The 26640-nt window shown below is 42.8% G+C and overlaps 1 protein-coding gene across 1 annotated transcript in view; it reads right to left on the bottom strand.

Moving 5' to 3' along the window:
• Positions 1 to 15946: 15946 nt before the first annotated feature.
• Positions 15947 to 26640, bottom strand: part of PLCL2 (phospholipase C like 2) — a 186359-nt gene continuing 175665 nt past the window's right edge. Inside the window, exon 6 of the mRNA XM_032860915.1 lies at positions 15947 to 16813. Within this exon, the coding sequence (XP_032716806.1) occupies positions 16634 to 16813 (180 nt within the window). The 3' untranslated portion in view covers positions 15947 to 16633. The remainder of the gene's footprint in view (positions 16814 to 26640) is intronic.

The following is a 26640-nucleotide window of genomic DNA, read 5'->3' as shown; positions in this document are numbered from 1 at the left end:
TGTCACCAGCACACATTCATGAGGGATACTTGGTGAGAATTTTCTTGCTGGTATGGTTCTTACACAAGATGTGTTCCATTTAGGTCAAAGAAACCTCAAAAGAGAGAGGGGTCCAAAAAATCCTTAGGTGAAGAAGACAAAGAACTCTGAGTCAGAGATCCTTGGGGGAAGCTGCTGTGTGTGTGTGTGTGTGTGTGTGTGTGTGCACGCGCGTGCACGCGCACTCATGCACACGCATGCATGTATATGTGTGTGTGTGCATGTGTGACATACCAAGTCCACTTTTAAAAGTCTGTTGTGCGATTACAGCTCAGCCAAATTACCTCACACTTGGGGAGCAAGAACCTCTTTTGGCTGAGCCCCAGAGGCCAGGCATTCTTATTTCTAAGACCCTTGTCCAAGTTCACACTAGGCATTGGGTAAGGGGAGGGGATCCACCACAAGGAGGAATCCATTTGAATCCAAACTCTGGTCCTGGGTCTGAGACAGTACCTGTTTTTTCAGAAAGAAAACAGGAGTGATGACAAAGAGAGTGGAGGGTCCTTTAGGGAAGAGTGGTGCTGTGAGAACAGGGCTGATAAGAACACTGGCAAGACCAGGACGGGGGCTTGATCTCTCTAGGGAAGTCACTTCGCCTCTCAAGGCCACAATTTCCTCATCTGGAAAGCACAGTTTCCAAACTTCCCTTTTTAAATATTTACAGTTTGAAAACAAAAAAACAAAAAAACAAAAAAAAACAAGGTCTAATGTACATTTGCGTCTCCCGCACAGCAGCCCCCAGGGCACCTCTGTGGAAGGCAAAGGCTCCTGCAGGTGCTGGTTCTAGCCAACCCTTCTGTGTCATCAGTCTGGTCTGCCTGAGGGTCCCTGGTGCTCCCTTCTCCAGCCATGGACATGGGGACAATGGGAGAAGCTTTCTCTTGCTCACATGAGCCAACACAAAGATTTTCTGAACTTAGGAACAATCCAGGATAGAAATGAACATTTATTGATGATTTATTACAAATTATGATGAATATATATGGTGTATCATAGAAATTTATGAGAAATTTAAGTAGTGCTTATAAATATGTCATATACTCTCACTTATAAATCCACTCAATTCCCCCCAAATTCCTCATTTTTCCAGTGAAAAATCACTGGGCAAATTTAAATGCCTTGTATATATTATTGGCATAATTCATTCATGTAACTGTCTTTGTACAGACAATCAGCATAGTCTCTAGACTCCTGCTGTTCAGATGTGGTCTTTGAACACACAGTGTAGACATGACATGGCAATCTGTTATAAATGCAGAATCTCAGGCCTCATACCCATATTGACATTTTGTTTTTTGAGGTTTTTTTCTCCAAATACTTCTCTCTCTCTCTCTCTCACTGTCTTCACTAATGCTCTGTATTTAAATCCAGGTCAGGTTCTTTTTTGGAGAAAACTTGACATGTTACAGATAGGAAACCATTTTGTGCTGCTGGTATAGACATGCCAATAAAAATCAATCTCTAAGTTTGTTCTATTAAGGTGCATTTTTATGAGCACTTTCTAGCTATATTTTACTGGTCAACATCATCTGCATTTTTCTGCTCTCTTCAAGACCTGATCTTAACTATTTTGTATCTAAGATAAAGCTCATCCTTTCTAGAGTTATTTTAACAATAGATATAATTTACATGGTAGGAATATATGTATACATACTAAGGAAATATGGATTTTTTTTTAAGATTTTATTTATTTATTTGACAGACAGAGATCACAAGTAGGCAGAGAGGCAGGCAGAGAGAGAGGGAGAAGCAGGCTCCCTGCTGAGCAGGGAACCCGATGTGGGCTCGATCCCAGGACCCTGGGATCATGACCTGAGCCAAAGGCAGAGGCTTTAACCCACCAAGCCACCCAGGTGCCCCGGGATTTTATCTTTTAGGTCTAAATTTTGATTTCTTGTTTAAGTGAGGGAGCAGACAGTATTACATCAGTTTCAGAAATTTTATTACTGATAATAATATGTTGTTAAAATTCCTAAATGAAGATGGGTGCAAAATTTGAGAACCGAATCCCACACCAGGATGAAAACATCTAATTGTGTATCTGATAGGTGACATCACTTTGGCTGGTCCATTCCACACTGCTGACCTACGTGAACCGAGGAGTCATTTCCAGAGTAGACACGTCACTGTTAGGCATCAGCTCCAAATTAAACAAAATTATAGGAACAGAGTTGAAAGGGAATTGTGTTTGGAACCAGAGCTCCCAGGGTCTGGTCTGACATCTGACCCTGGCAAGTTCTGTGGTCTTGGATAATCTCTTAACATCTCTGGCCTCAGTTTCGGCATTTTGAAAACATATTGGATTTGATGAACCCAGGAGCCATGGCCACATCTGAAATACTACTGTGCCATCCAATTCCTTTACCCAAGCCTAATGGAGACACATTTTCATCCCTGATAGATTCCTCCTGAGATTATAAAATGCCAAGACTCGAGTGTCATGAGCTCCCCCAAATCTTGTGAACATGACCTCAATTTGCCTTTTTCATTTAATCAGCATTCATATTCTAGTCACATGAATATTCATGTTCCTAGTGAATGCCATGAGCCAACAGCAGATGTGGGAGGAAATATGCAAGAAGATTCTCCATCCCAACCACACCCCAATCAGGGCAATTCTTTTCCTTCTCCTCTATGTCTCTGCAAATTAAGTGGAGATTCTGGTGATAATGCTCTCTCCACTGAAGGTAACTTTGAAGTATATAGGAAGCACTGTGAAACAGCGGTGGCTGGTTAACTGGGCGCACTATCACAACCCACAGGCATCCCAGGCCGGCCGACTACCCCAACCGTTACTGATGCAACAGTTCTAGGGAAAGGGGATGCTGACTGCCTGTGATGCCACAAATACAGTCTGCTGTGAGTTCTGAGAAATTTCTCAGAAATGCCTGCCTGGCCAGTATGTTGGTGGTGGCAGTGAATCGGAATTAGAGTGTCTGCAGAGGTGATATTAACTTTCCACTTCGCTGCAGGCTTCACTACTCCCTACTGCCCTCCTGGCTATTTCACGCATTTATACCACCAGCCTGGCTTCTGGCTTCTGGAAGCACTTATGGTTATAGCTCTGGCCCATGTCCCTCTTCAGATCATCATTTATCCCATCATCACGTTTCTCTTTCATATTTCTTTTTTTTTAAAGATTTTATTTATTTACTTGACAGACAGAGATCACAAGTAGGCAGAGAGGCAGGCAGAGAGAGAGAGGAGGAAGCAGGCTCCCCGCTGAGCAGAGAGCCCAATGCGGGGATCGATCCCAGGACCCTGGGATCATGACCTGAGCCGAAGGCAGAGGCTTTAACCCACTGAGCCACCCAGGCGCCCCTCTCTTTCATATTTCTGATTAACATTGAGCCTCAGTGACTCATGAAACTGGGACTGAATCACTACAACTTCCCAGTGGGAGCCCCATTAATCTTGCATGCAGGCGACCTAGCCCATCTTGCATTTGAACTCTGTCCTCCCTGTCTTCATTCCCCTGAATTTTTCCCTGTGGCTACATGTGCTGCTACTTTTACTCTGGCGTCCTTTCTAAACCATTCCAATCTGTCTTTCCAAGTTGCTCAAGACAACATCCAGTTCGTGTTCTTTAGCAGAGTCCGTAAATATGCGTCTTTCATATCATCAAACACAGTGCACTCCGATTAACCGTGTCTGTGGAATTAACAGAGGTATGTATATTCCAAAAATAACTTGCATCTAGCTTGGGACACCACCGCTCCCCTAATCAATGCACATGCACTTTAGGACTAACGTACGCAGCTACTTCATAGGCAACTGGGTTTCCTCTCAGGTCAGCCCTCCTTTCAGCATTCTGTCAATAGAGACCAAAGTAAATCTATGTACATCTAACTGTGACTGATCACTGAATAGAATGATGGTTGTAAAGGCTCCCAGACCAGTTCCTGAGCATCTCCTCCAGGCTGCGTTGGAACTACAAATTCCCGAGCTCTGACACTTTGACCGTGGTGTGGTCTGAGGCAGGAAACACACAGGAGAGCTGCCTGCTCTGACCCCTCTTCCCACACACAGGGCAGGCATCATTCATCAATCAAGGCTCAGAAAGAGATGGGATTAATTGGTAATACTTGCCTGTGTTTTCAGAGAGGGGTAACTTATGTCCGCCACTTCTTTTCTAGTTTATAATGTAATTTGTCCAAAGAGTTTATGCTACCCTCAATTTACAAGCATTTAAGATATCAGCTTGACTGGCAGTTCCTGCTTATGGGCTGCCGCGAAGCCTGCCAACAGGCACGCTCCATCCTCTCGGGGAGTCTCCACTCAGGGAAAGACAAGAGAACACCCATGCGCAGAAACCCTCCCAGCCATGTTGACCAGTCCAGCAGTGTTTCATTCATAAACAGGAACTGAGCACTACAGCCCTCCTGACAATTGATGAAAAGCAGAGTACAAAAGAGAAGGTCCGGGGCACCTGGGTGGCTCAGTGGGTTAAAGCCTCTGCTTTCAGCTCAGGTCATGAGCTGGGATCGAGCCCCACAACAGGCTCTCTGCTCCACAGAGAGCCTACTTCCTCCTCTCTCTCCCTGCCTGCCTCTCTGCCTACTTGTGATCTCTGTGTGTCAAATAAATAAATAAAATCCTTAAAAAAAAAAAAAAAAGAGAGAGAGAGAGAGAAGGTCCAAGAGAAATAAACAGAACAGCTGACCACATAGGATATAACACAAGGAAAAGAAACGCACTTACAAAAGGTCTAAATAGGGTCCTGATTCCAGTCACGAAACAAGAACAGATGGCCCGAAAGAAGAGACAACCATCAGAAAACAACAAAGAGGTCTTGGAAATATTTTATATATATATATATATATATATATATATGCCAACATCACCTGGATTAATATGACAGCCAGACAAAAGAGGCAAGAAAGACACAGAACAAAAGTGCAAACAGTTGGGGGTGCCTGGGTGGCTCAGTGGGTTAAAGCCTGTGCCTTTGGCTCAGGTCATGATCCCAGGGTCCTGGGATTGAGCCCTGAATCGTGCTCTCTGCTCAGCGGGGAGCCTGCGTCCTCCTCTCTCTTTGCCTGCCTCTCTGCCTACTTGTGATCTCTGTCTGTCGAATAAATAAATAAAATCTTAAAAAAAAAAGTGCCAACAGATGAATAAAACGGAGGAAAATAACAAAATGAGGATTGATCCAAGGAACGGAACATCCACCTAATAGAAATTCTGGAAAGAAAGGGCAGGCAGAATGCACAGGTTATAATACAGAAATAGCAGGGAAAAAGGTCCAGACTTGAAGATGCACAATTCACACACGGACTTCAGAACAGACGATCCCATCAGGTCTCATGCAGGACACTGCACAGCACCTGCACACGGGAGACTCTCACATCTGCCTCCCTCGCCTGCCCTGGATGTCTGGCACAGACACTGGACTCTGACAGTCTCTTGGGCATCTCGGCTTAGATGTGATTTTTCTCCTCTAAACCTGCTGCTCCCCGTGTCTTCCTCTCTCAGTTAAAGGCACACGATTCTCCTAGTTGCCTGGATGAAAACCCGAGTCATTCCTGCTTTCGGGTTCTCTCCTGCCACATCCAATTAAAAGCCCAGACAGACGATATCTCCCCATCTCTACTGCTACACTCTGTTCCCAACCATCATTGCCTCCCTGGTTCACAGCAATGGCTTCCCAACTGGTCTTCCTGCTTCCTGCCCATTCCCACCTCAGCCCTTTGGGAGTGTGGTTTGTTTTTTGTTTTTTTTTTGTTTTTTTTTTTTTTAAGATTTCATTTATTTATTTGACTGAGAGAGCACAAGCAGGGAGGAGGGGCAGAGGCAGAGGGAGAAGCAGACTCCCAGCTGAGCAAAGAGCCCAACTCAGGGCTCCATCCCAGGACTCCAGTATCATGACCTGAGCCCAAGGCAGTTGCTTAACCAACTGAGCCACCCAGGTGCTGTCGTGTTCCCTTTATTGTAATGTTCTTTCCCAGATCAACCCAGGGCTCCTCATTACTGAGGCCTGCACCCAATGCCACCCCTCAAAGAGGCCTCCCTTGACCGGTTCAGCTAACGTGCTCCTTATAACCCTATTCCTCTTTTATTTTCTTCTTAGTACTTATCAATTGATATCTGCAGGGATCTCATGTACTTGTTTATGTTTTATCATCTCTTTCCCACACCAGAATGTAACCTCCATGAGAATGGGGAAGTTATTGCTCTATTTCTAGCTCCCAGGCTTCCCTGAAATCAGTATCTACAATAAGTGTCTGTGGAATGAGTGAGTAAAGTTATATATACCTCATCACAACATTTTAGAACACCAAAAATAGAGAACGGATCCCTAAGTTCCCAAGAAAATGAAACTGGTCACCTACAAAAGAATCAGAATCAGAATCAGAATCAGAATGGTCTGTTGCTCAGAAACAATCCCAGCACTGGAGGAAAATGTAGTAATACTTCAAAGTTCTGAGAGAAATGGTTTAGAGCCTTGGACTAGACACCCAGTCAAACTTGCCGTCAAATATGGGAGCAAGATGAAGAATTTTTGAACATGGATAGACTCAGAAAATCTGCCGTCCATAAACACTCTCTGAAAGAATTACTCACAGGTATCCTGACCAAAAAGCAAAGACTACTTCCACCTCCTCAAACCCCAGCAACACATAGGATCCAGGATCCAGTTTATATAGTAAAACTAGGTCAGCACCATACTAAATAAAATAAATCTCAGAATTAAATCTGTGCAGCAGTTCTAGAAAGCAGTTAGTCCAAATTAAAAACAAGAAATCAGAAGACTCAGAGGGAAAAAAAAAAGTCTTCAAAAGAAAATAATGTGCAAAAATTATATAATTAAGAAACAGAAAGGATTTTACAGATAAAGGAAAAATACGAAATAGTATCATGTTCCCTCTTCCCACTCCTTTTCCCAATCGTTTTTCTCCTGGTCTTTAACTTAAAATCTCCTTTTAAAAATGTAACCTCAGCTTTATTGAAATATAACTTCTATACAAAAAAATATTCAGATTTCAAATATACAACTCAATGAGTTTTTGACAGGCGGCTGGTACGTTGTAACAAAGACCAGCGTAACTACCATCCATCTAGAGGTAGATTAGCATCCATGTCATATCTGCGTCCCTCCAGAGGGTCCCTTGGCGGGCGAAGCCCTGCAAAACCCTTTCTACGGTCGAGTCCAGCTTCGCCGGTTCCAGAGCTCCCTAGGGACGGAAGCACATGGCAGGCACTCTTCAGTGTCTGGCTTTACGCACTCAGCACGAGGGTTTTTACAGTGATCCACGTTTGTGGCGGCCACCAGCAGTCTGTTCTCTAGAGTTGAGAAGTATTAAATCGCATGAATATAGCACAATTTTGTTTATCCATCTTCTTGCTGATGATCATTTGGGCAGTTTAAAGTTTTGAATATTATGAGTAAAGCTGTTGTCAATAATCTTATACAAATCTCACAGAGGATGTAAGTTTTCATTTCTCTGCAGAAACTCTAGGATTGGAATTATTGGTTCATAAATTAAGTGTAATTTCAACTATAGCAAACATCCACCTGTTTTCCAAAATAGGTGCACCATTTTGCATTTTGACAATAATGTATGAGAATTAGAGTTGTTCCATATTCTCGTCAAAGAGTGCAGTATTGCCAGTGCAGTATTGTCAATATTTTTAATTTTAATCATTTAGCAGGTGCGGTATGGTATCTTATTGTGGTTTTCATTTGCATTTCCCTAACAACTAATGATACTGAATATAATTCATAAGCTTTTTGGCCATTATATTTCCTTTTGTCAATATTTATCTATGCTTTTTTATTATGTTGCTTGCTTTCTGGCTACTGAGTTGTAAGAGTTCTTTACGTATTCTGGAAACAAGTTCTTCATCAAATATACTGTTATAAATACTTATTCCAGCCTGACTTTTAGTTTTCTCAGCATCTCAAAAAAAAAAAAGAAAGAAAGAAAGAAACTAATTTTAAAGTCAGATTTATCAAATTTTTGTATTTTATTTTGCCTGTTGTGTTCTATTTGCCCCATCCATCTATGTGTTCTTTCCCCCTTTTTCCTCTTTTTCTTTAGAGTGTTTACCACTCTGGTTCACCTCCTTTGTTGAATTATGAGCTATACCTTTGTTTTGTTCTTCTGGTGGTTTCCTAGGGGTTATAGCGTACGTCTTTACTCACAACACTGCACTTTGAAGTGATGTCTTATCACTTCACACAAAGCTCAAGAACCTCACAGTGATATACTTCTATTTCTCACCTAGAGGATCTTGGGCTTTTGTTGTTATGTGTTTTACATTTACATAATATTCCAACATTGTTTTTGAAACAGTCAAAGATCCTCTTAAAGAGATTTAAATAAGAAAAATATCTTATCTATTTATATATACAGTTACCATTTTCCAAACTTCATCCCTTTGTACAGATCCATAATTCCATCTGCTATCATTTTCTTCTTCCTGAGAACTTTCTTAAAAAGTGATGTCTTGGGGTACCTGGGTGGCTCAGTCAATTATGACTCTTGGTTTCAGCTCAGGTCATGATCTCAAGGTCGTGGGATCAAGCCCCACATCAGGCTCCAACCTCAGTGCAGAGTCTGCTGGAGATTTCTGCCTCTGTCTCCCTCTGCCCTCTCCCTCCCCCGTTCTCTCTCTCACTCTCTCAAATAAATAAATAAATAAATAAAACGTTTTTTAAAAAATGTTCTGTCTTGTAGTGTGGGTCTGTTGGTAATGAATTGCTTTACCTTTTGTACACATGAAAAAAGTTTTATTTTGCCTTTTTTGGAAGATGTTTTTGCTGGGCATAGGAATTGAGGGAGATGGCTACTTTTCTGTCAGTCAGTCATTCACAGATATTGCTCCACTGACTTGTCTCTTGCACTCCTGCCACCTGCCGAATCTGCTGTCACCCTCATTTTTGTTCTTCCGTGTAGAATGTCTTTTTCTCTCTGGTTGCTTTTCAGATTTTCCCCTTTAACACTGTGGGCTTCGAGCACTCTTATTTTGACGTTCCCTAGTGTAGTTTTTCTTCATGTGTTTTGTGCTTGGGGTTTGCTGAGTTTCCTGCATCTGCAGACTTAAAGCACTTGTCAATTGTACACAATGTTTGTTATATTTTCAGTGTCTTTTTGGGTTCTTCCCACTTTCTCCTCGCCTTTGGGCACTCCCCAATGACACATATTAAGCCACCTGCAATTGTCCCACAACTCACTGATGCTCTGTTCATTTGTTTTGCTTTGTTCTTTTTGCCCCCCTTCTGTGTGTTTTATATTGGAGAGTTTCTATTATGATGTTTTTAAGTGCACTAATTTTTTTCTTTTGAAAAGTCTAATCTGCCATTAATCCCAGCCATTGTAGCTTTCACTCACACACTGATGTTTCTATCTCCAGAAGTCCCGTCTTTGTCTTTTCTATATCATCCACGCACTGCTTGATTTTTTGAACGTAAGGAACATCTGAAATAAGTGTTTTAATACTTTTGTCCGCTAATCCCAACATCTGTTCTAGGTTGGTTTTCGTTCATGGATTCATGGATTTTTCTCCTCATATAGGTCATAACTTTCTACTTCTTTGCAAGCCGTGTAACTCTCTAGTGCATACAAATACACGCACACACACATACACATTTATGCGTATAATACATAATTATATAAAGTACAATATGCATACAATACATGATACATAAATAGCTATGCAGATATATTTGTACGTATGGTATTAAATTTCATGGGAGAGAATGATTGTTAAAAATGTCTAAGATGACTCGTTAAGGGGCTGATAATAAAAGTTTGAGAAATGCTCTCCTAATGACAGTGGTTCTCCTGCCTTCGGGAACGTCCTCATTTGTGCTAATGGGCACTGTGCTGAACACTGATCGTCTGCAGGTGTCTGTTCTCTGTCTGTGAGGCTCTCTCCCCTCCAGCACCCTGTCCCACGAACTCTAGCCAGCTTGATCTCCCCGTTCTCTCAGCTCCACTTCCTGGACTTGGGGGTGAGGGAATGGTGGCTTCTCGGGTCTACCTTGCTGCTTCTCCTATCACAGGGCCAGCAAGCTCTCTCAAGATAATCACAGTGCCCTCCATCTGCTTCTTTCTCTAAGAGATCACTGTCTTTATACGCTTGAGGACCAGTGTCTTGAAAAGCATTGTTTTCTGGGTTTGGGTTGTTTTATGCAGGAAGGAAAATCTGTTCCCCATTACTCTGTCTTGGCTGACATTGGAAGTTGGTTCCATTCACCTGAAATGGTACAAGTTTGGTGGCCTGGGATCCCACAGGTCTCCTTCTAGGAAGGTTGAGTCACACTACTTCCATAACAAATTAATTCTTAAGAAATTATAACATTATAAAGGCTGGTTATTTAATTTTAGAACCAATCTGAAAGAAAGCATAGGAAGGTTACAGTTCCAGAATAGAATGTAATGCTATCCAGAGACCTTGACAATGGGACAAACAGCCCTGTGCTGGTTGGTAGCTCTGAGTGCAGGCATCTTGGAGGGAAACAGGGAAGAGCTCTAATATCCTGACCTACCAAGGTGGTGGGGCGAAGCATGATAATCAACAATGGATGTACCGAGAAGCAGTATAAAATATACTGCTAAAAGCTATCATGACGAAGCAACAGCACTAAAACTAAAATGTTCCTAGCAGGGCTTGGGAATGAAGGGAGGGCAAAGAGAAGAAACAGTGAAGTGAGCTGAATTTTTATTTTCCTTCATCTAAAGTAACAGATCTTTTAAAGTTGATAAAGCAGAAGCACAGGGATGAGCATAATCTCTACAGCCACACTGTCCGTTATGGTAGCCGCTAGCCGCATGTGACAGTGGAATGACCGAAATGTTGCTAGGGTGACTGAGGATGCAATGTTTTTATTTCATTGAGTTTTTATTAATTAAAATTTAAATTTATAGCCACATGCGGCCAGTGGCTATTGCATTAGATAGCACAGATAGAGATGTTTCCATCATCTTAGAAAGTTCTTTGGACAACATTGGTCTAGAGTTTGGGAGATAATTATTGGAAGAATCAAAACCAGAAATGATTAAGCATGACAAGTGCTTAGCCCTGGGGCCTGGGGGAAATGCAAGGGGGGTTTTATTCTTCATATTATACCTACTGAATGCTTTGACAATTCATTATTCAAATCATATTTTACTATGCATCCAGAATGCTCATCTCAACCTATAATCAACCTCAATGGCCACAACAATCCATTTCTGAAGAATTTTTGTGACTTTTGGTTCAGAGTAAAAAGTAATTTTATATATTTTTAAGACTTTATGTATTTATTTGTCAGAAAGAGAGAGAGAGAGCACGAGCAGGGGGAGCAGCAGGCAGAGGAAGAAGCAGGCTCCCTGCTAAGTAAGAGCCTGATGAGGGACTCAATCCCATGACACTGGGATCATGACCTGAGCTGAAAGCAGACACTCAACTGACTGAGCCACCCAGCTGTCCCTAAAAAATTCTTTTTAGAGGGAAGACATTTGTTCTTATAAATTCTAAGTCATATTTCACAGAAATTGTTAATTTCTTTTCTACCTCACATCTGTGGCTTTGATAAAATGCAAATTATTGTAGTTCATAAAATCAAATTGCTATTCATCACTCTCCAGGCCATAGCCTTACTTCTTAAATACTCGGTTCTTTGATTTCTGTGATCCTTAAAGAAAGTTCTATCTTTTCTCGACAGTGAAAGTGGGAACTTCTGAGAGAGAAAGAAAGACGGCATTTGCTGGTGTCCTCTGAGCATCCCCACGTGAGGAGGAGCTGGCCGAACCCATTTCCCATGGGGAGCAGGAGATGGGCAGTGTGAGAGGCAGGGGCACTTTTTAATTTACATTCTTTAGTGTTTGATCTTTTTTGTACAAGGAGCATATATTTCTTTTGCAATTAAAGAAAACCAATAAAAGGTAGATTAAATATAAATAAAACTAAATGTTTGGCACCAGCTTTTTAGGAAAACAAGACCAAAATCCCTGACAAGGCCTACAGAGGCCTTCATGACGGACTCCATGCAGCACCCTCACCACTCATCCCTCTCTCATTGTCTGCACCCCAGTCTCACCCTGTTTCCTTGGGTCCTCAAACATGCCAGCTTTCCTCCTATCGCTGGCTTTTACGACATGCCGGGTTCCTTGCCTAAATTGCTTGAAGTGCTTCACCCTCTCCTGACCATTATTGCCTTCAGGTCCCAGCTAAAATACCACTTTCTCAGGGAATCTTCTGTGGCAGTTTGTATCTTCCAAAAGTGGTCCTAATATCTCCTATCCCAAATCCTCTTCTGCAGCGTGACCTTGCCACAACCCTCGCAAGAGAGGGAGTTCACTTCTCCACCCCCCTGAACCTAGGCAGACTTAGTGACCTATCTGAACAAGAGAATACAGGAGAATGTTGTATTGTCAGAAAGATAGGCTCAAAAAGTCTCGAAAAGACCTGGGGCTTCCATATGGGTCTTCTGGAACACTCACTCTTAGAACCCAGTGCCCTGCTATAGGAAGTCCAAGTCACATGGAGAGACCACATGTAGATGTTCCGGTTGACAGCCCAGCCCAGGGCCCTGCCCAGTGCCCTGCCCGGAGCCCTGTGAAGGAGCCATCTTGAATGTGTAGCCAGCTGGGTGACTGCGGCCCCAGCTGACATCTGGCAGCAACTGAGTTATAGACCCCAGGCAAGAACCACTGAAGTGAGCCCAGCCAACGCCCAGAACCACAAAAGGTATAATGACTATTTTAAGTTCTGAGGGTGGCGTTTCAGAGCAAAAGACAGAGAGTCCATCTTCTCAAGAGGGTAAGGCCCCTGTATATATTCTCATGGCTCTGCCTTTCAAGAATAACTACTAGTAATAATACAGGTCCACCACAAGCCAGGCACCTTATAAACACCATCTTATTCAGTCCTCCCAAGAATCCTGTGTGGGAAAGCAGAACTTTTTCCCCCCCCAATCCTTGAGTTACAGAAGCAAGAGAGGTTGAGAACACTTCCCCTCAGTACGCAGCTAGGATGTGAGCCCAGGGAGCCCCTTCATTGCCCTCAACAGAGTTCTAATTATATCTTATCTTTGTAATTATTTGGATTAATGTCTCCTGCTCCTCAGAACCAAATTGTGAGCTCCACAGGGGTTGGGACCAGGTCTGCTTTTGTTCATGGTGATCCCTAGTGTCTAAAATGTGCTCAATAGAACAGAGAGTAAATCTCAGTGGTTTCTAGGGAGCTCATTTTCAGTGTGAACGAGGAATAAAATGCCAAGTACCTCATTATTCTTTATGACCTAGTACATACCTTGTAGTTTAGCGGAGAAATATATATTTGGCATTCAGAAGAGTATAGTGCTTGGGGACAGCCTTCAGAGCAGGCACATCTGGGTTCACATCCGGCCTTGAGCAGTCTGTGACCTTGGCTAAAGTCATCGTTTCATCACCTGTAATACTGGATAAAATACCTTGCCAGCTGTTGAGGGGATGAAATGACATATGCAAAGTCCCCAAACACAGCCACTGGCATACCACCCCAACAAAGGGTCCCACTGTCAAACATAACAGAAAAGTCTTCCAATTTGCAGTAGATGTGTCTGCTCAGATGAAAGCCTAGCTCAGACGTGAGCACCTACTGAAAATGGTAGAGAGAAATTGAGCCTGGGCTTTCGCACTCAGTGGGTGACACTGAGGGGGGCGATGCTGTTTACTGGGTTCAAATTTGCATTATATTGTTTCTATCCTTGACTAAAGATTCAGTGCAAAGTATGTAATATACCAAATGAGGCCACATGGTGAGGACGTGGAGGTGGAGAGCATCTTCCCTAGGGTGCGGGCCAGCCAGCTGGAGAGGAACTCTCCCCAGGCCCAGACCCCCGGCCACGTGCACCCTGAGATGGAAGGGTGAGCATCTGGGGCTTCGAGGCTTTCATTCCAACTGTTCAGAAGCTGCAGCTGCTGAAAGCAGCGAAGAGACCAACACTTACAATGGCTCAGGTAGCAGAGAGGATCCATTGGACAAGTAGAGACCTCGGGATCTCCTCTGTGGACGGTCGTCCACAGCCGCTGGGAACCTGGCATTGCACTCTGCCTGCCTGTTGCCTGTGGGGTGTGTCCTTTCCCCCTGAACCGACCGGGCACTTGCCATAATCTGTGCCTCAGAGGATGACGCACAGCCCGTGTGGACAGTAGGACTAATGTATGCATTAGTCAAACTAAAGGGCATTATTTGTATTTACAATAAGAGACTTACCGGGGGGTGTCCCTTCATTTAAGGAATGTAGATGATGATGGGGAGCTGGCATGTCACCCCGCTGTTGCCACAATTTATGAACTTGGGAGCATGACTCTCTTTTGTTTGACCAGTGGGGTTAGAATAAAGCCCCCACTGGTTCAATACAGAGCAGACCAGTTAGTCCTTTACAGAACAAAAATGCTTACGAAGGTCATAAATCACAACCTTGGCCCTAGGCCACATGACAGACAGTTCCCATTTCAGTCTGAACGTGGATGGAAGGAGCAAGAAGCTTAGTTTGCCACAAATGCGTGCTCTGGGTTGGAGCCACCATCTTGACTGAAGGGTGGGGGCCTCAATAGGCGGGGGCTAGACAGCCAGGAGGAGCAACGGGGCAGCTTTGGGAGCAAGTCCTCAACCAGGGTGCCTCCTTTTTCCCATCATGTGGCTAATTCCTTCGAAAAGATGGGTCAAAAGAAGGCTGACTTTTTTTTTTTTTTTTTTTTTTTTTTTTTTTTATCAAGGAAAGGTGGAGCAAACCCAGGGCTGGGTGTACGGCCAACAATGCTCTGTCAGACTTTGTATCGTTCTTGTTTGCAACTCCTGCATCTGGGAAGCAGTGTCAGAGGCAATCCTCTCAGACTTCCTAAAGTGCTGACTGTGCACCTGGAAGAACTGCGGCGAACCACAGGTGCCTTGCTCTCACTCATTCGAGTCACATCTTCTACAACGCCGGCCACCACTGTAAATGTAGCATTTGCTCCAATATCATCATATTTTAAAAGTTATTTTTTCATTGTGTCTAGTTTTCACTTTAAGTTGGATATTGCTATATATTTGCCAGCTAAATTCAAGGGTTGCTATCATTAGTCTAAATTATACATTATTTTATTTTTCCTTCTGTGAAACTACTTTTAATTCTTTGCTCTTTTCCCTTTCCTTTTTCCTGGGTAGAGTTCCTATCTGAGCTAAGAGCCAAAGCTACCAGCCAACTGCTTGCTGGGGCGTGCAGGGAACCCTGCTATTACTCAGGTAACAGATAGGTTTAATTTTCTAACTGGAATTACATCTAGGGAGAGCCAGTGGAGATGTGTACCTTAACTTAGGCATGCTATTAGAATGCAAATGAGAGGAGCTGAGCAGAGAAAGTGCTTTTAAGAGGATGTTTAGGAATCTGGGCAGAAATAAATCAAATACATTGGCCTGAGCATCTTCCTAACTGGGAGGACATAGCAGGTTCCTCGTACTTAATCTGCCACCCAGACCTGAGCCACCGAAAAGAAAATGGACAAAGCAAGAAGAGTTGCTGAAGATTTAGATAGCTTTTACTCTTCCAAAATCTGAAAGTTGGGTTTGGGGGAAGCGGTAATTAGGCTGCAGTGTCTGGTATCTTTTCAAAAATAGCACAAAGTGTCACTGATTTAGAAAATAAAGGCTTGGCTTAAGATCCCCGCTGGCTGAGGACAGCTGGAGCGCTCCAGCTTCTGCCGTCCTCGCCGCACTGTTTGCAGGACCGTGAGAAAGGCAGGAGGCAAAAAGAGGCGTCCCGTTCCCCGGGCACCCGCAGTTAGCTGCCATGGGGCAGAGTCCTGAACACCTTCCTCGAGGCAAAACTGTTAACGCCAGACAAGCAACTCACTTTTGACAAAGCTGTTCCACAACTAGCTACTCTGGAGAGTAGAATAGTTTTAGCTAGAAACTTTGAAAGTTAAACCTTCATGAAAGGCAGGAACTGCTATTGGAGAAATATCATAAAACATCTTTTTAATGTGAACACTACTTCATACAATGAAAAACTATTTACAATGTGTTGCTTCCAGACCGGTCGCCATTAACATCGCGTGGCTACCCAGCGGGCGTCTTCAGCCAGAGGCTTCCATCCTGCATGTTCTCCTTGTGCTCGACGGCTCTCCAGGGCCCCTGGGGACTTGGGGCATCTGTCCACTTACATTCTCCCTAATAATTATGGCTCAGCAGGCATGCCACCAAAATCATCTATAACCCAGAGACTCTGGCAATCATCTATAAACAAAATGCGTAGATTAGATTTCTCTCCAATAAATACTACTTTGATAAAACAATCCATTTCCGTCTCAAGAAATTGTTTTCAGCCAGAGAAAACATTTTTTTTCTCAAAGGAACTAGAGCGAATAGTCCTGTTGTTCACACCGGAACTGTTATGGTGTCTTTGTATACAAATATAGCATATTTTGGCCAGGAATATAGTTTCTTGTTAAAGAGTTTATTTGCCTTCACACGCAGAATTGCTACATACATTCACAGTTTAATAGACTGTAATTAGCTATTCCAGTTGTGCTTTAAAATCCCAAATATTATTTTCATTAGTGAGTGCAAAGCAAATGTCCCATTTGACTACAATTGGTCCTAGAGTTATAAACTCCATAATGGTTTCTAGAAAATTCCTTCAATCTCCAGTTTCATCATTTGCTTTTTCAGGTATGACTTCCAGGCTCCGGCGCGGCTTCTGAACGTCGGCATTTTCTGTGCCTGGTTTATTCAGTCCACATGAAAGAGCAGCATAATGGATTTGTTTCAGGTTCTCCAAAGTCTCGTTCTTAGCGTATTTCAGAAGGTCCGCTTGTCCCTGTAACAAGATACGCAATTAAATGTTAGGTGTGAAATGACTTCTTGCCGCAGTCTGACAATATAGGTCTTCCACTGAAATAGAAACATTTTGATGCTGCACAAGGGCATGTTATTTGATACTGGCTCTGCATCCGAATAGGTCAATTTTAATAAAAAAAACAAGTTTGTTTTCCCAGTTTTCCACACCAAACTCCATGAGTGTGCTGTGTCTTCAGTCCTTTCTATTTATCAGTCTGAACCAAATTCGGTGTGTGTGGACCACAGCTGCCTACCCTGGTTGGAAGTATATCTTTAGCTAACTTGTTTGGCCCATCTTGGTTTTTCTCTTTTAAGATTTGCTTTATTTTTGGCTTTTCATTCTAAAATTAGTATAAATTCACAGAAGGATGCAAATATAGTACAAAGAGGTCCTCTGTACTTTTTCCTAAATTTCTCCCAGTGGTTCCATCTTACATAACTATTGTCCAGTATCCAAACCAGGCAGCTGGCCCAGATGCCAGGCATGTGTATAGCTCTGTGTCACTTCATCCTAAGGGGGATTCATGTAACCACTCCTGCAACCAACACACGTCGCTACTCTGCTGCCACAAAGATCTCTCCGGTACCATGACTCTATCATGGTACCCAACACCATCCCCCACCATCCCTAGCCCCTTGAGCACCCTGAGTCTGGTCTCCATTTATAAAGATGTGCTTTGGAAGCAAGCTTTGGCAGATAGGCACACAACAAGTTTTCACTGGCTACTTGCTAAAGAGGGAAGGAAGGAAAGGATTCTTTACTTTGGATAAACTTTCTTAGCCAAGTTGTAATTTCTTTTATGGTGTGTGGCCAATTTGACATATACGCCATCTAGCCACATACAGGTCAAAACACAGTGGGAAAGACTGGGAGTCTTCACTGGGAGTCCGTCAGCCTTATCACTCTTGACATTTTGACCAGAGCGTTCTTTTGCTGGGTGGTTTGCGGCGGGTAGGTGGTGGGCAGCTCTGTTGTGCATCTCAGGCTGGGTAGCAGCATCCCTGGCCTTTATCCACTAGAGATCAGTAGCATACCTTCAGCTGTGACAACCAAAATGTCTGCAGATGTTGTCAAATATCCCTGGGGGTTGAAACTGCCCACGTATCAGCCAATCATTAAGATTACTGGTTAGGAGTGATGATGTGGTGCTCCACTGGAAATTCCAATGTTCCCACTTTGGTAGAACTTTGTTTCTATTTTTCCTTCCTATCTTTAACTGCCTTCCATGAATAGTCTTTCTATTTATTCTATTACCTTCCCTTCTTATTTTTCTTGTTTGCTATTTTTTTCCTCTCCTCAGGCTCTAAGTTTATTCTATTATTCTCTTTACTATCCCTCTATAGTTTGGCTTTTTCTTCAGTCATATTCACATGCTTGGTACGATTCTTTCTTCCTCCCTTTCTGTTTTTGCTTTTTTTAATGGCCTCCAATGTGCATCTCCATTAAAGTACTCCTGTACAAAAAAAGCTGGGGTCCAGCTGCCCAGGGTAATAGGTATAGGACTTGGCTTGGCAGGCAACTGGACTATAATCAAATCTCAGTCTCTGGGGAGACCAAATTGCAATGTAATTTTAAGCTACTAGGAGGCCAGAATCCGCAGAATGGTTTGCTGTTTACCACTTACTGTTCATGATTTTCCTACTCTACAAAGACCTTTAATTAGTAACTATAAATAGATGCTCCACTGCTTGGTTTAACTGGAAGAGCTTCATTTTTTATTCATTCTTACTAATCACTGGATTCACATACTGAAATTTTACAAGCAGTAAAGTCTTTGTATATACATATGGAATATTGTGCCCAAAATGTAATTTCTTGTCAGAGTTTATTTGCCCTCCCATGTGAGATTGCTACATACATTTATGGTTAATAGACTATAACTAGATATTCCATTTGTGCTTTAAAATCACAAACATTATTTTTAAAAATTAATAACTTTTTTTTTTAAAGCAGTCTCAGGTTCACAGCAGAACTGAGCAGTAAGTACCGAGATTTCCCATATGCCCCCATCCCGACATCAGGCACCACCCCCTCTACTACCAACAGCCTGCCCCACCATGGCGCATCCATTTGTTATAACCGATGAGCCTACCCTGCACATCACTGTCACTAAGTCCACAGTTTACATCAGGGCTCACTCTTGGTGGTGTACATTCTGCGGGTTTGGATAAATATGTAATGACCTGTATCCACCACTACAGGATCACACAGAGTAAGTTTCACTGCTCTAAATATCTTCTGTGCTCCATCCACTCATCTCTCCCTTCCCCCTAAACCTGAGCAATCACCGATCTTTGTACTAACTCAATAGTTTTGCCTTTTCCAGAATATCATATGTATGTAGCCTTTTCAGATGGGCTTCCTTCCCTCTGTATGATGCATTTAACTTTCCTCCATGCTTTTTATGGCTTGATAGCTCATTTGTTTTTAATGCTGGATGTATCACAGGTTATTTATCCATTCCCCTACTGAAGGACATCTCAGTTACGACCAAGGTTTGGCAATTATGGATACAGTTGCTGTAGGCATCCATGTGCAGAGTTTTGTGTGGTATAACTTTTCAATTCATTTTGGTAGATACCGAATGGAGCGTGACTGATGCATCATATAATATGTTTGGTTTTGTAACAAACTGCCATACTGTCTTCCACAAGGGCTGGGCCATTTTGCATCCCACCAGCAACGAATGAGGGTTCCTGCTGCTCCACACCCTCACCAGCATTTGGTACTGTTAGTGTTTTAGATTTTGGTCATTCTGATGGGTAAACACTGATGTCTCATTTTTGTTTTTTAATTCACAATGCTCTCATATTTAATGTTGAATAACTTTTCACATATCTACTTGCCATCTGTGTATCTGCATTGGTAGTGTCTGCTCAGGTCTTTTGCCCATTTGTAAATCAGACTCTTCATTTTCTTATTGTTGAATTTTAAGAGTTCTTTGTATATTCTGGGCAACAGCTATTCATCAGATGTGTCTTTTACGAGTATTTTCTCCCAGTCTGCAGCTCCTCTTCTTATTCTCTTATCTTTTGCAGAGCAGAGGTTTTTAATTTTATTAAAGTCTGGTCTTATGAATTCTTTCTTTCGTGGATTATGTTGTTGGTGTTACACATCTAAAAAGTCATCACTGTACTCAAGGTCATTTAAGTTTTCTCCTTTATTATCTTCCAGGAGCCTTATAGTTTCCATTTTACATTTAAGTTTATAACCTGTTTTAAGTTAATTTTTATGCAGGGTGTAAGTCTGTGTCCGTCTGTCTGTCTATTTATCCAACTATCTCTACTCTATATATATTTGTGGGGTTTGGGTTTTTTTGTTTGTTTGTTTTGCATGTGGATGTCCAGTGGTTTCAGGATGGTTGTTGAAAAGAGTATCAAAAGAGTATCTTTGCTCCATTGTATTGCCTTTGCCCCTCAGTCAAAAATCAGTTGACTGTATTTATATGGGTCTATTTCTGAGATCTCTTTTCTGTTCCACTGATCTAATTGTCTATTCTTTCACCAATATCACACTGTCTTGATTTCTGGAGCCTTATAATAAATCTCAAAGTAGTGTCAGTTCCCTGACTTTGTTTTTCTCCTTTTATACTGTGTTGTTATTCTGGGTCTTTTGCTTCTCCATGTAAACTGGAGAATCAATCTGTCAATATCCACAAAATAACCTGACAGAATTTTGACTTGAGATTGTGTTGAATTTATAGCTCAAGTTGGAAAGAAACAACATCTTGAAAATACTGAGTCTTTTTAACCATGAATAGATGTCTCTCCACTTACTCATTTTATCTTTGACATATTTCCTCAGAGTTTTATAGTCTTCCTCATATAGACCTTGCACATATTTTGTTAGATTTATACCCAAGTATTTCATTTTCGGAGGTGCTAATATAACTGGCATTATGTTTTTAATGTCAAATTACCCTCATTCCTTGTTATTATCTAGGAAAGTAATGGACTTCTACACACTAACCTTGTTTCTTGCAACCTTACTATAATTGCTTATTAGGTCCAGGAGTTTTTTGTCAATTCTTTTTGAATTTCTATATAGACAATCATGTCATCTGTGAACAAAGACAGTTTTATGTCTTCCTTCCCAATGCACAACTTTTAGTTCTCTTTCTTGTCTCATTGCATCCGCTAGGACTTCTAGGACACTGTGGAAAAACAGTGGAGTCAGGGGATATTCTTGCCTTGTTCCAGATCTTAGAGGGAAAGGTTTGAGGTCTCACAAGTATGATGCTAGTTATAAGTGTTTTTTAGACATTCTTTATCAAGTTGAGAAAGTTCTCTATTTCTACTTTCCTGAGAAGTTTTTTTGTTTTGTTTTTTTAAAATCATGAATGTGTATTGGATTTTGTCAAATGCCTTTTTTCAATCTACTGAGATGATCATGTGATTTTTCTTCTTTATGATATGATGGATTATATTAATTGATTCTCAATTGTTATACCAACCCTTCATATCTGGTATAAATCTCATTTGGACATAGTGTTCAATTCTTTTTATACATTGCTGGCTTCAACTTTTTAATATTTTCTTGAGAATTTCTACATCTATATTCATAAGAGATACTGATCTGTAGTTTTCTTTTCTTATAATGTCTTTGTCTGGTTTTGGTTTTATAATAATGCTTGCCACATAGAAGGTATCAGAAAGTATTCCCTCTGCCTTTATTTTCTGGAAGAGAATGTAAAAAAAAAAACTGGTATAATTTCATCTTTAAAGGTTTGATAGAATTCACCAGTCAACCCATGTGAGCTGGTGCTTTCTGTTTTAAAAGGTTGTACACTTAGGGGCACCTGGGTGGCTCAGTCGGTTGGGCATCTGCCTTTGGGTTGGGTCATGATTCCAGGGTCCTGGGATCGAGTCCTCCGTTGGGCTCCTTGCTCAGTGGGGAGCCTGCTTCTCCCTTTCCCTCTGCCTAATGCTCTCCCTGCTTGTGCTCTCCCACTCTCTGTCAAAAAAATAAATAAAATCTTTTTAAAAAGGTGATAATTGTTCATTCAACTTCTTCAATGAAGATAGGTCTATTCAAATTGTCTATTTTTTCTTGTGTGAGTTTTGGTAGATTGTGCCTTTCAAGAAATTGGTCTATTTCATCTAAGTTTTCAAATTTGTGGGACAAGAGTTGTTCATCATATTACTTTGTTGTCCTTTTAATATCCATGGGATCTGTACTGACGTCCCTCCTTTCATTTCTGATACTTGTAATTTGCATCCTCCTTTTGTTTTTTTCTTCCTAGTTAGCTTGGCTAATGACACACTGATTTTAATGATCTTTTCAAAGAGCCAGATTTTAGTCCTGCTGATTTTTTCTATCAATTTCCTGAGTTCAATTTCATTGATTTCTGTTCTTGTATTTTTACTAATAAAAAATTAGTGGGTCTATGTTCAAAATGCTCACTTGTCATGTCCTCTTAGACTTCACATGTCCAAAACTGAGTTCCTGATATCCTACCAGTTTCTCTAACCAACTCTTCCTAGGCTGAGACAACTCAGTTCCCGCAGTGACTTGGACCAAAGGCCCCACTACCATCTTTGAGTCCTCTCCTTCTCCTGCATCCCTCACCCCACTTGTGAGCAGCCCCCATTATCTCTATCATCAATCCATATATATACACATATACAGGTTCTCGGCACTTCTTTCCACCCTCATTGCCACAATAGTAGCCTGAGCCACCGTCACCTTTGAGTTTATGATGATGCCCTTCCAACTGGCCATCCTGCTTCTCTTTTCTCAACATGACAACCAGAGAGACACAATTACACGCAGTCAGAACATCTCCTCCCCTCACCTTCTGTGACTCCTCATATAACTCAGTAAGAGTCAGAGTCCTTTCCCACAGCCCTATATGTCCTGCCCTTGAGCTGTTCTCACCCCCTTGATGGTTCCACCTTGTTTGTTCAGCCACTGTGTTGCTGGGCCCCACAGTGCTCCTTACACACAGCAGATCCTCTCCAGCCCAGCTTCAAGGGGGCTCACTCGGCATTTCCTGTGCAGGGCAGGCCTTTACCCAGAAAGGAACATAGTTTCCTCTCTCACCTCCTTCAGGCCTTGACTACCCAACCACCATTCCAAAATGAAAACTGCCTATCCTGCCCATAGCTCTCCTTGTCCCTTCCTGGCCTTGCTTTCTCCATAATATGTACCACCATGTAACGTTCTTTGTTGCTATTTACTGTCTGTCTCTCCCATTAAATGTGAGCTCCACGAGACTCTTCAGACCACTGCTGAACCCTCCCCCTTCAGGCCTAGAACAGCAGCGGCCATACCACATGGGCTCAAGAAACAGACTGAGTGAATATAATGAGAGTAAAATGTGAAAGTACCTCTTTTCTCTCACAGAAGCCTCCCAAAGATGGAAGCATTTTCTTCTGCATTTATATGTATTATGAACAGGTATTTTATTTTACTTTTACAGAAATGGAATCAAGCAAACTATTAAAGTCTTCGGTTTTCTTTTTGTTCACCAAAAATCATGCCTTGGCAATCTTTCCATGTCAGCCTATACAGATTGGCCACAGGACGATGGGGCATTTAAATACAGAAATCCCCAGATGGTAGAAGATAATCACTGTGGTAATAATACAACTCTTTATCTGGTTGGATCTTCTGCTTCCCAAGTTCAGACAGGTCATTAACTGTATCTTGGACAGACAAGGCGATGGGCCGCTAGCCTGGGAGACACAAAGAACCCCTACAGGCTGTCAGCCTGGGCTGGGGAACCGCTGGGCTTTATCCACATTACTTCTGTTTTGTCCTGTGCATCTAAAACTATGTGTCCGACATGTCTCAGGACTGCACCATCCAGCAGAAATAAAGAACAATCTGAAAGGGGCGATGATGGTGTTTGCTGCAGCAGCGTTCACATCTCTTTGCTTCAAAGACTTCAAAAGAGCAAAGGCTATTTAAAACACTGCCGCCCACCGCCACAGGGTATCTGGGTTTGAAGACTCCTACGAAACTGGCTTCACAATGTTTCCAGCTGAAAAACTCAAACCCTATTTGGTTTCACACATTCTGTTTTGAATTTCATAACTTATTCTATTTGGTTTTCATCATGAAAGACTTCTAACAACCTTAGGTCAAAATATTTAAGGTTCCTACTTAAACTCAGAACATAATCTTTAAAAGACGGACCTAAGGGCAGGGCCAGATCCCAGCGGCTCCTGCTGAGAGTCTGCCTTCACCATGTTCCTTCTGGCCCTGCCAGTGGATGCCTGAGATGGGGTCGGAGGCTGGATCCGCCAGAAAGGAATGATGGTGGCTGATACCAGACACTGTAGCCAGATTCCCAGCCATACTCAATGATCGGCCAATCACCAAATTTTCTCTCTGACCATAAAACGTGTCTCAGCTTTGAAAATATGTTAAAAATACTTCCAGGCACATCTGTTAGTGCTACATAGTTTTTGAATCTAAAATTAACAATCACAATTCACTGCCTTTATTTAGACCTAGAGCTGAAACAATAGGGATTCTATACTTCGGTTATTATTTTTTTTCAAAGCTGTTTCTATCCAACTATCTATTAGAGAAGACCAGAGTTGCCTTCCTACTGAGGTGAGTGAACCAGAATGGCCACAAAGACTCCCCCAACCTCTGCCACGAAACCACACAATGGCCACATGGCTGAGAGCTGGAGTGGGCAAAGATGGCCACCTGCTGTTCCCTGGAGTTAGCAGACCTATTTCTTCCAAATTACAAGCAGTGGGAGGGAAGAGAAAAAAGAGGACACTCACACCATTTTGGGAGTCTGAAGGAGGCATAAAGGTAGTCGGATACTTTTAAATTTAATGCAAGTGAGAACCCAAGTTATCAGTGTCTGGCTTGACCTCAGCATGTCCAGGATCCACCCTGACATTTGTGTTGTTCTGGGGCTAAAATCTCCAACCCCAGAAGGTTCCCTTGGTTGGTAATGGACTATGCTGCCTCCTTCCTACTTCCTTATCCACTCAGGAACACAGTGAGGAAGACAGAAGCTTCTAGGCACCCTCACTGACACTTTCTGCTCCCCCAAGAGATGAAGCTAACTCTGGCAAAAAGAGATGGGGGCAGACACTTAGCATGAAGGCCCAGCAGGAAGACGGACTGCCACCCCGCGTAAGCCTAGCACCAACCCACAAGCTGGGCCCTTACTCAGCAAGTTGCTATGCACGTGTCCTTATTTTTCCTGTCACCCTGGAAGTCTTCAAGAGGCCACCCATCTCCTCCCTCAGCATCACTCTGAGAAGATGGCATGGGGGTCTAGGATTCTTCTGCTACTTCTCACCAGAGCATCTTCTGCCACCCAGACCACACAATCAAAATTGCAAAACCCTAACATAGTCTCATGACCAGGACACAGCACTGGGAACACAGTAACTACAGCGCACCAGGCACCGTATTAAGCCCTTCACAAAGATTATGTCATGAGAGTCTCTCAGTTCTGCTAGAGGCGCTCTTCCTATCCCTTTTATAGATGACGAAACAGAGTTTGGAGAGATTAAGGGCTTGGCACAAGGCAGAGTCTACAGAGCATATTACACTTAAACACACAACTTTGGATTAACTAAACCACCGGGCCCAACCATAGAGCTGAGCCCCATGTGTGACACGCGACACTTTCAAGCAAGCCGACTGGAACGTCCACCACCACCTCTAATGTCTTCAGTGCAGACAGTTCACTCTTCCTGGGCTTAAACAGAAGCACAAAAATCGAGCGTTCCTTCTGTATGTATTGAATGAGGATAGAGTGGACACTGCAGTGGTGGGGCTGTGGGTGTCTTGGTTCTGGGATATAAGCTGCCTTGTTACACTCTGACAGCTCCCTCTGAGAGGCCTGTGTGGCCGGCAAAGGCTGTAGCATGTTCATCCGACGTACAGAAGGCCTTCTTCCCACTGACGTCCCAGTAAGCCTGACACTTGGCTTTTACACTTGAAAAAAGGCCCCCTGATCGTCAGTCTAAAGTGAGAGCAACAAAGCCTAGCAGCACGTGCTTCTCTATAGAACATTAAATTCGTTTTAACTGTTTCATGATTTTTTCTGTCCTTTTAGCTTCTACTACGTTCATTCACGTGTTGGGAGGGAGTGGAATGGGAACTGTATATCGCCTCATCTCCCCGCAGCAGGAAGACTCTGCTGCAGAGTCCCCAGAGGGCTCCTGGGTGCTGGCCAGGTGGATGAGGACCTGGGAGAGTGTGAGAATAGTTCTGGAAACATGGCTCCTAACCCTGGTTCTTCCCTTAATCAAGAGCCGCTCCAGGCATATGACGCGGTGTCTGGATCACATAGGCCTGCTGGGTGGATCCCGAGACGCCCCCGGCACCTCGATCCTCTCACCCTTGCCGAGAGTTTGGCTATTTCATCACACTGACAGCTGTTCCTCAATTTCGCAGTGGTGGTGCTCAAAGATTTATACAAAGTTTAATTTAAATTTTTCAATATAAGATGTCATTTAAATTCAGAATGGACGTCTCCCACCTCAGAAACAAGTTTATGTCTCACTCAGCAAAGATGGGGGGGGCGGGGGGCTCCCAGGAGCTCCTAGGCAGCACCGTGGAGGAGGTGTGGTGTCTGAGTCGGGCCCCGACAGACGGGCAGGAAAGGCTTTCAGCAGGCCAACGGGCTGTGGAGGAGCCCGCCTTCCACACGTGACCTATGACTCCAACACATGATGCCTTTGGGGCCTAACCATGGCTCAGGAGCATGATTTCTATACTACAAAGCTTTCTGAGCTCCAACTGTGTTGCCGTCTCCCTATAACGGGAATGGCTGTGGGAAGGGCTAAATTTCCCACTAGTGGTGAGTGCCGGCCCCTGCCCTG

Source organism: Lontra canadensis, unplaced genomic scaffold, assembly GCF_010015895.1.
Source record: "Lontra canadensis isolate GAN:19392208 unplaced genomic scaffold, GSC_riverotter_1.0 scaffold20, whole genome shotgun sequence".
NCBI lineage: Eukaryota > Metazoa > Chordata > Mammalia > Carnivora > Mustelidae > Lontra > Lontra canadensis.
The sequence above is the reverse complement of the archived record's forward strand: the minus strand, read 5'-3'. Positions and strand labels throughout refer to the sequence as shown.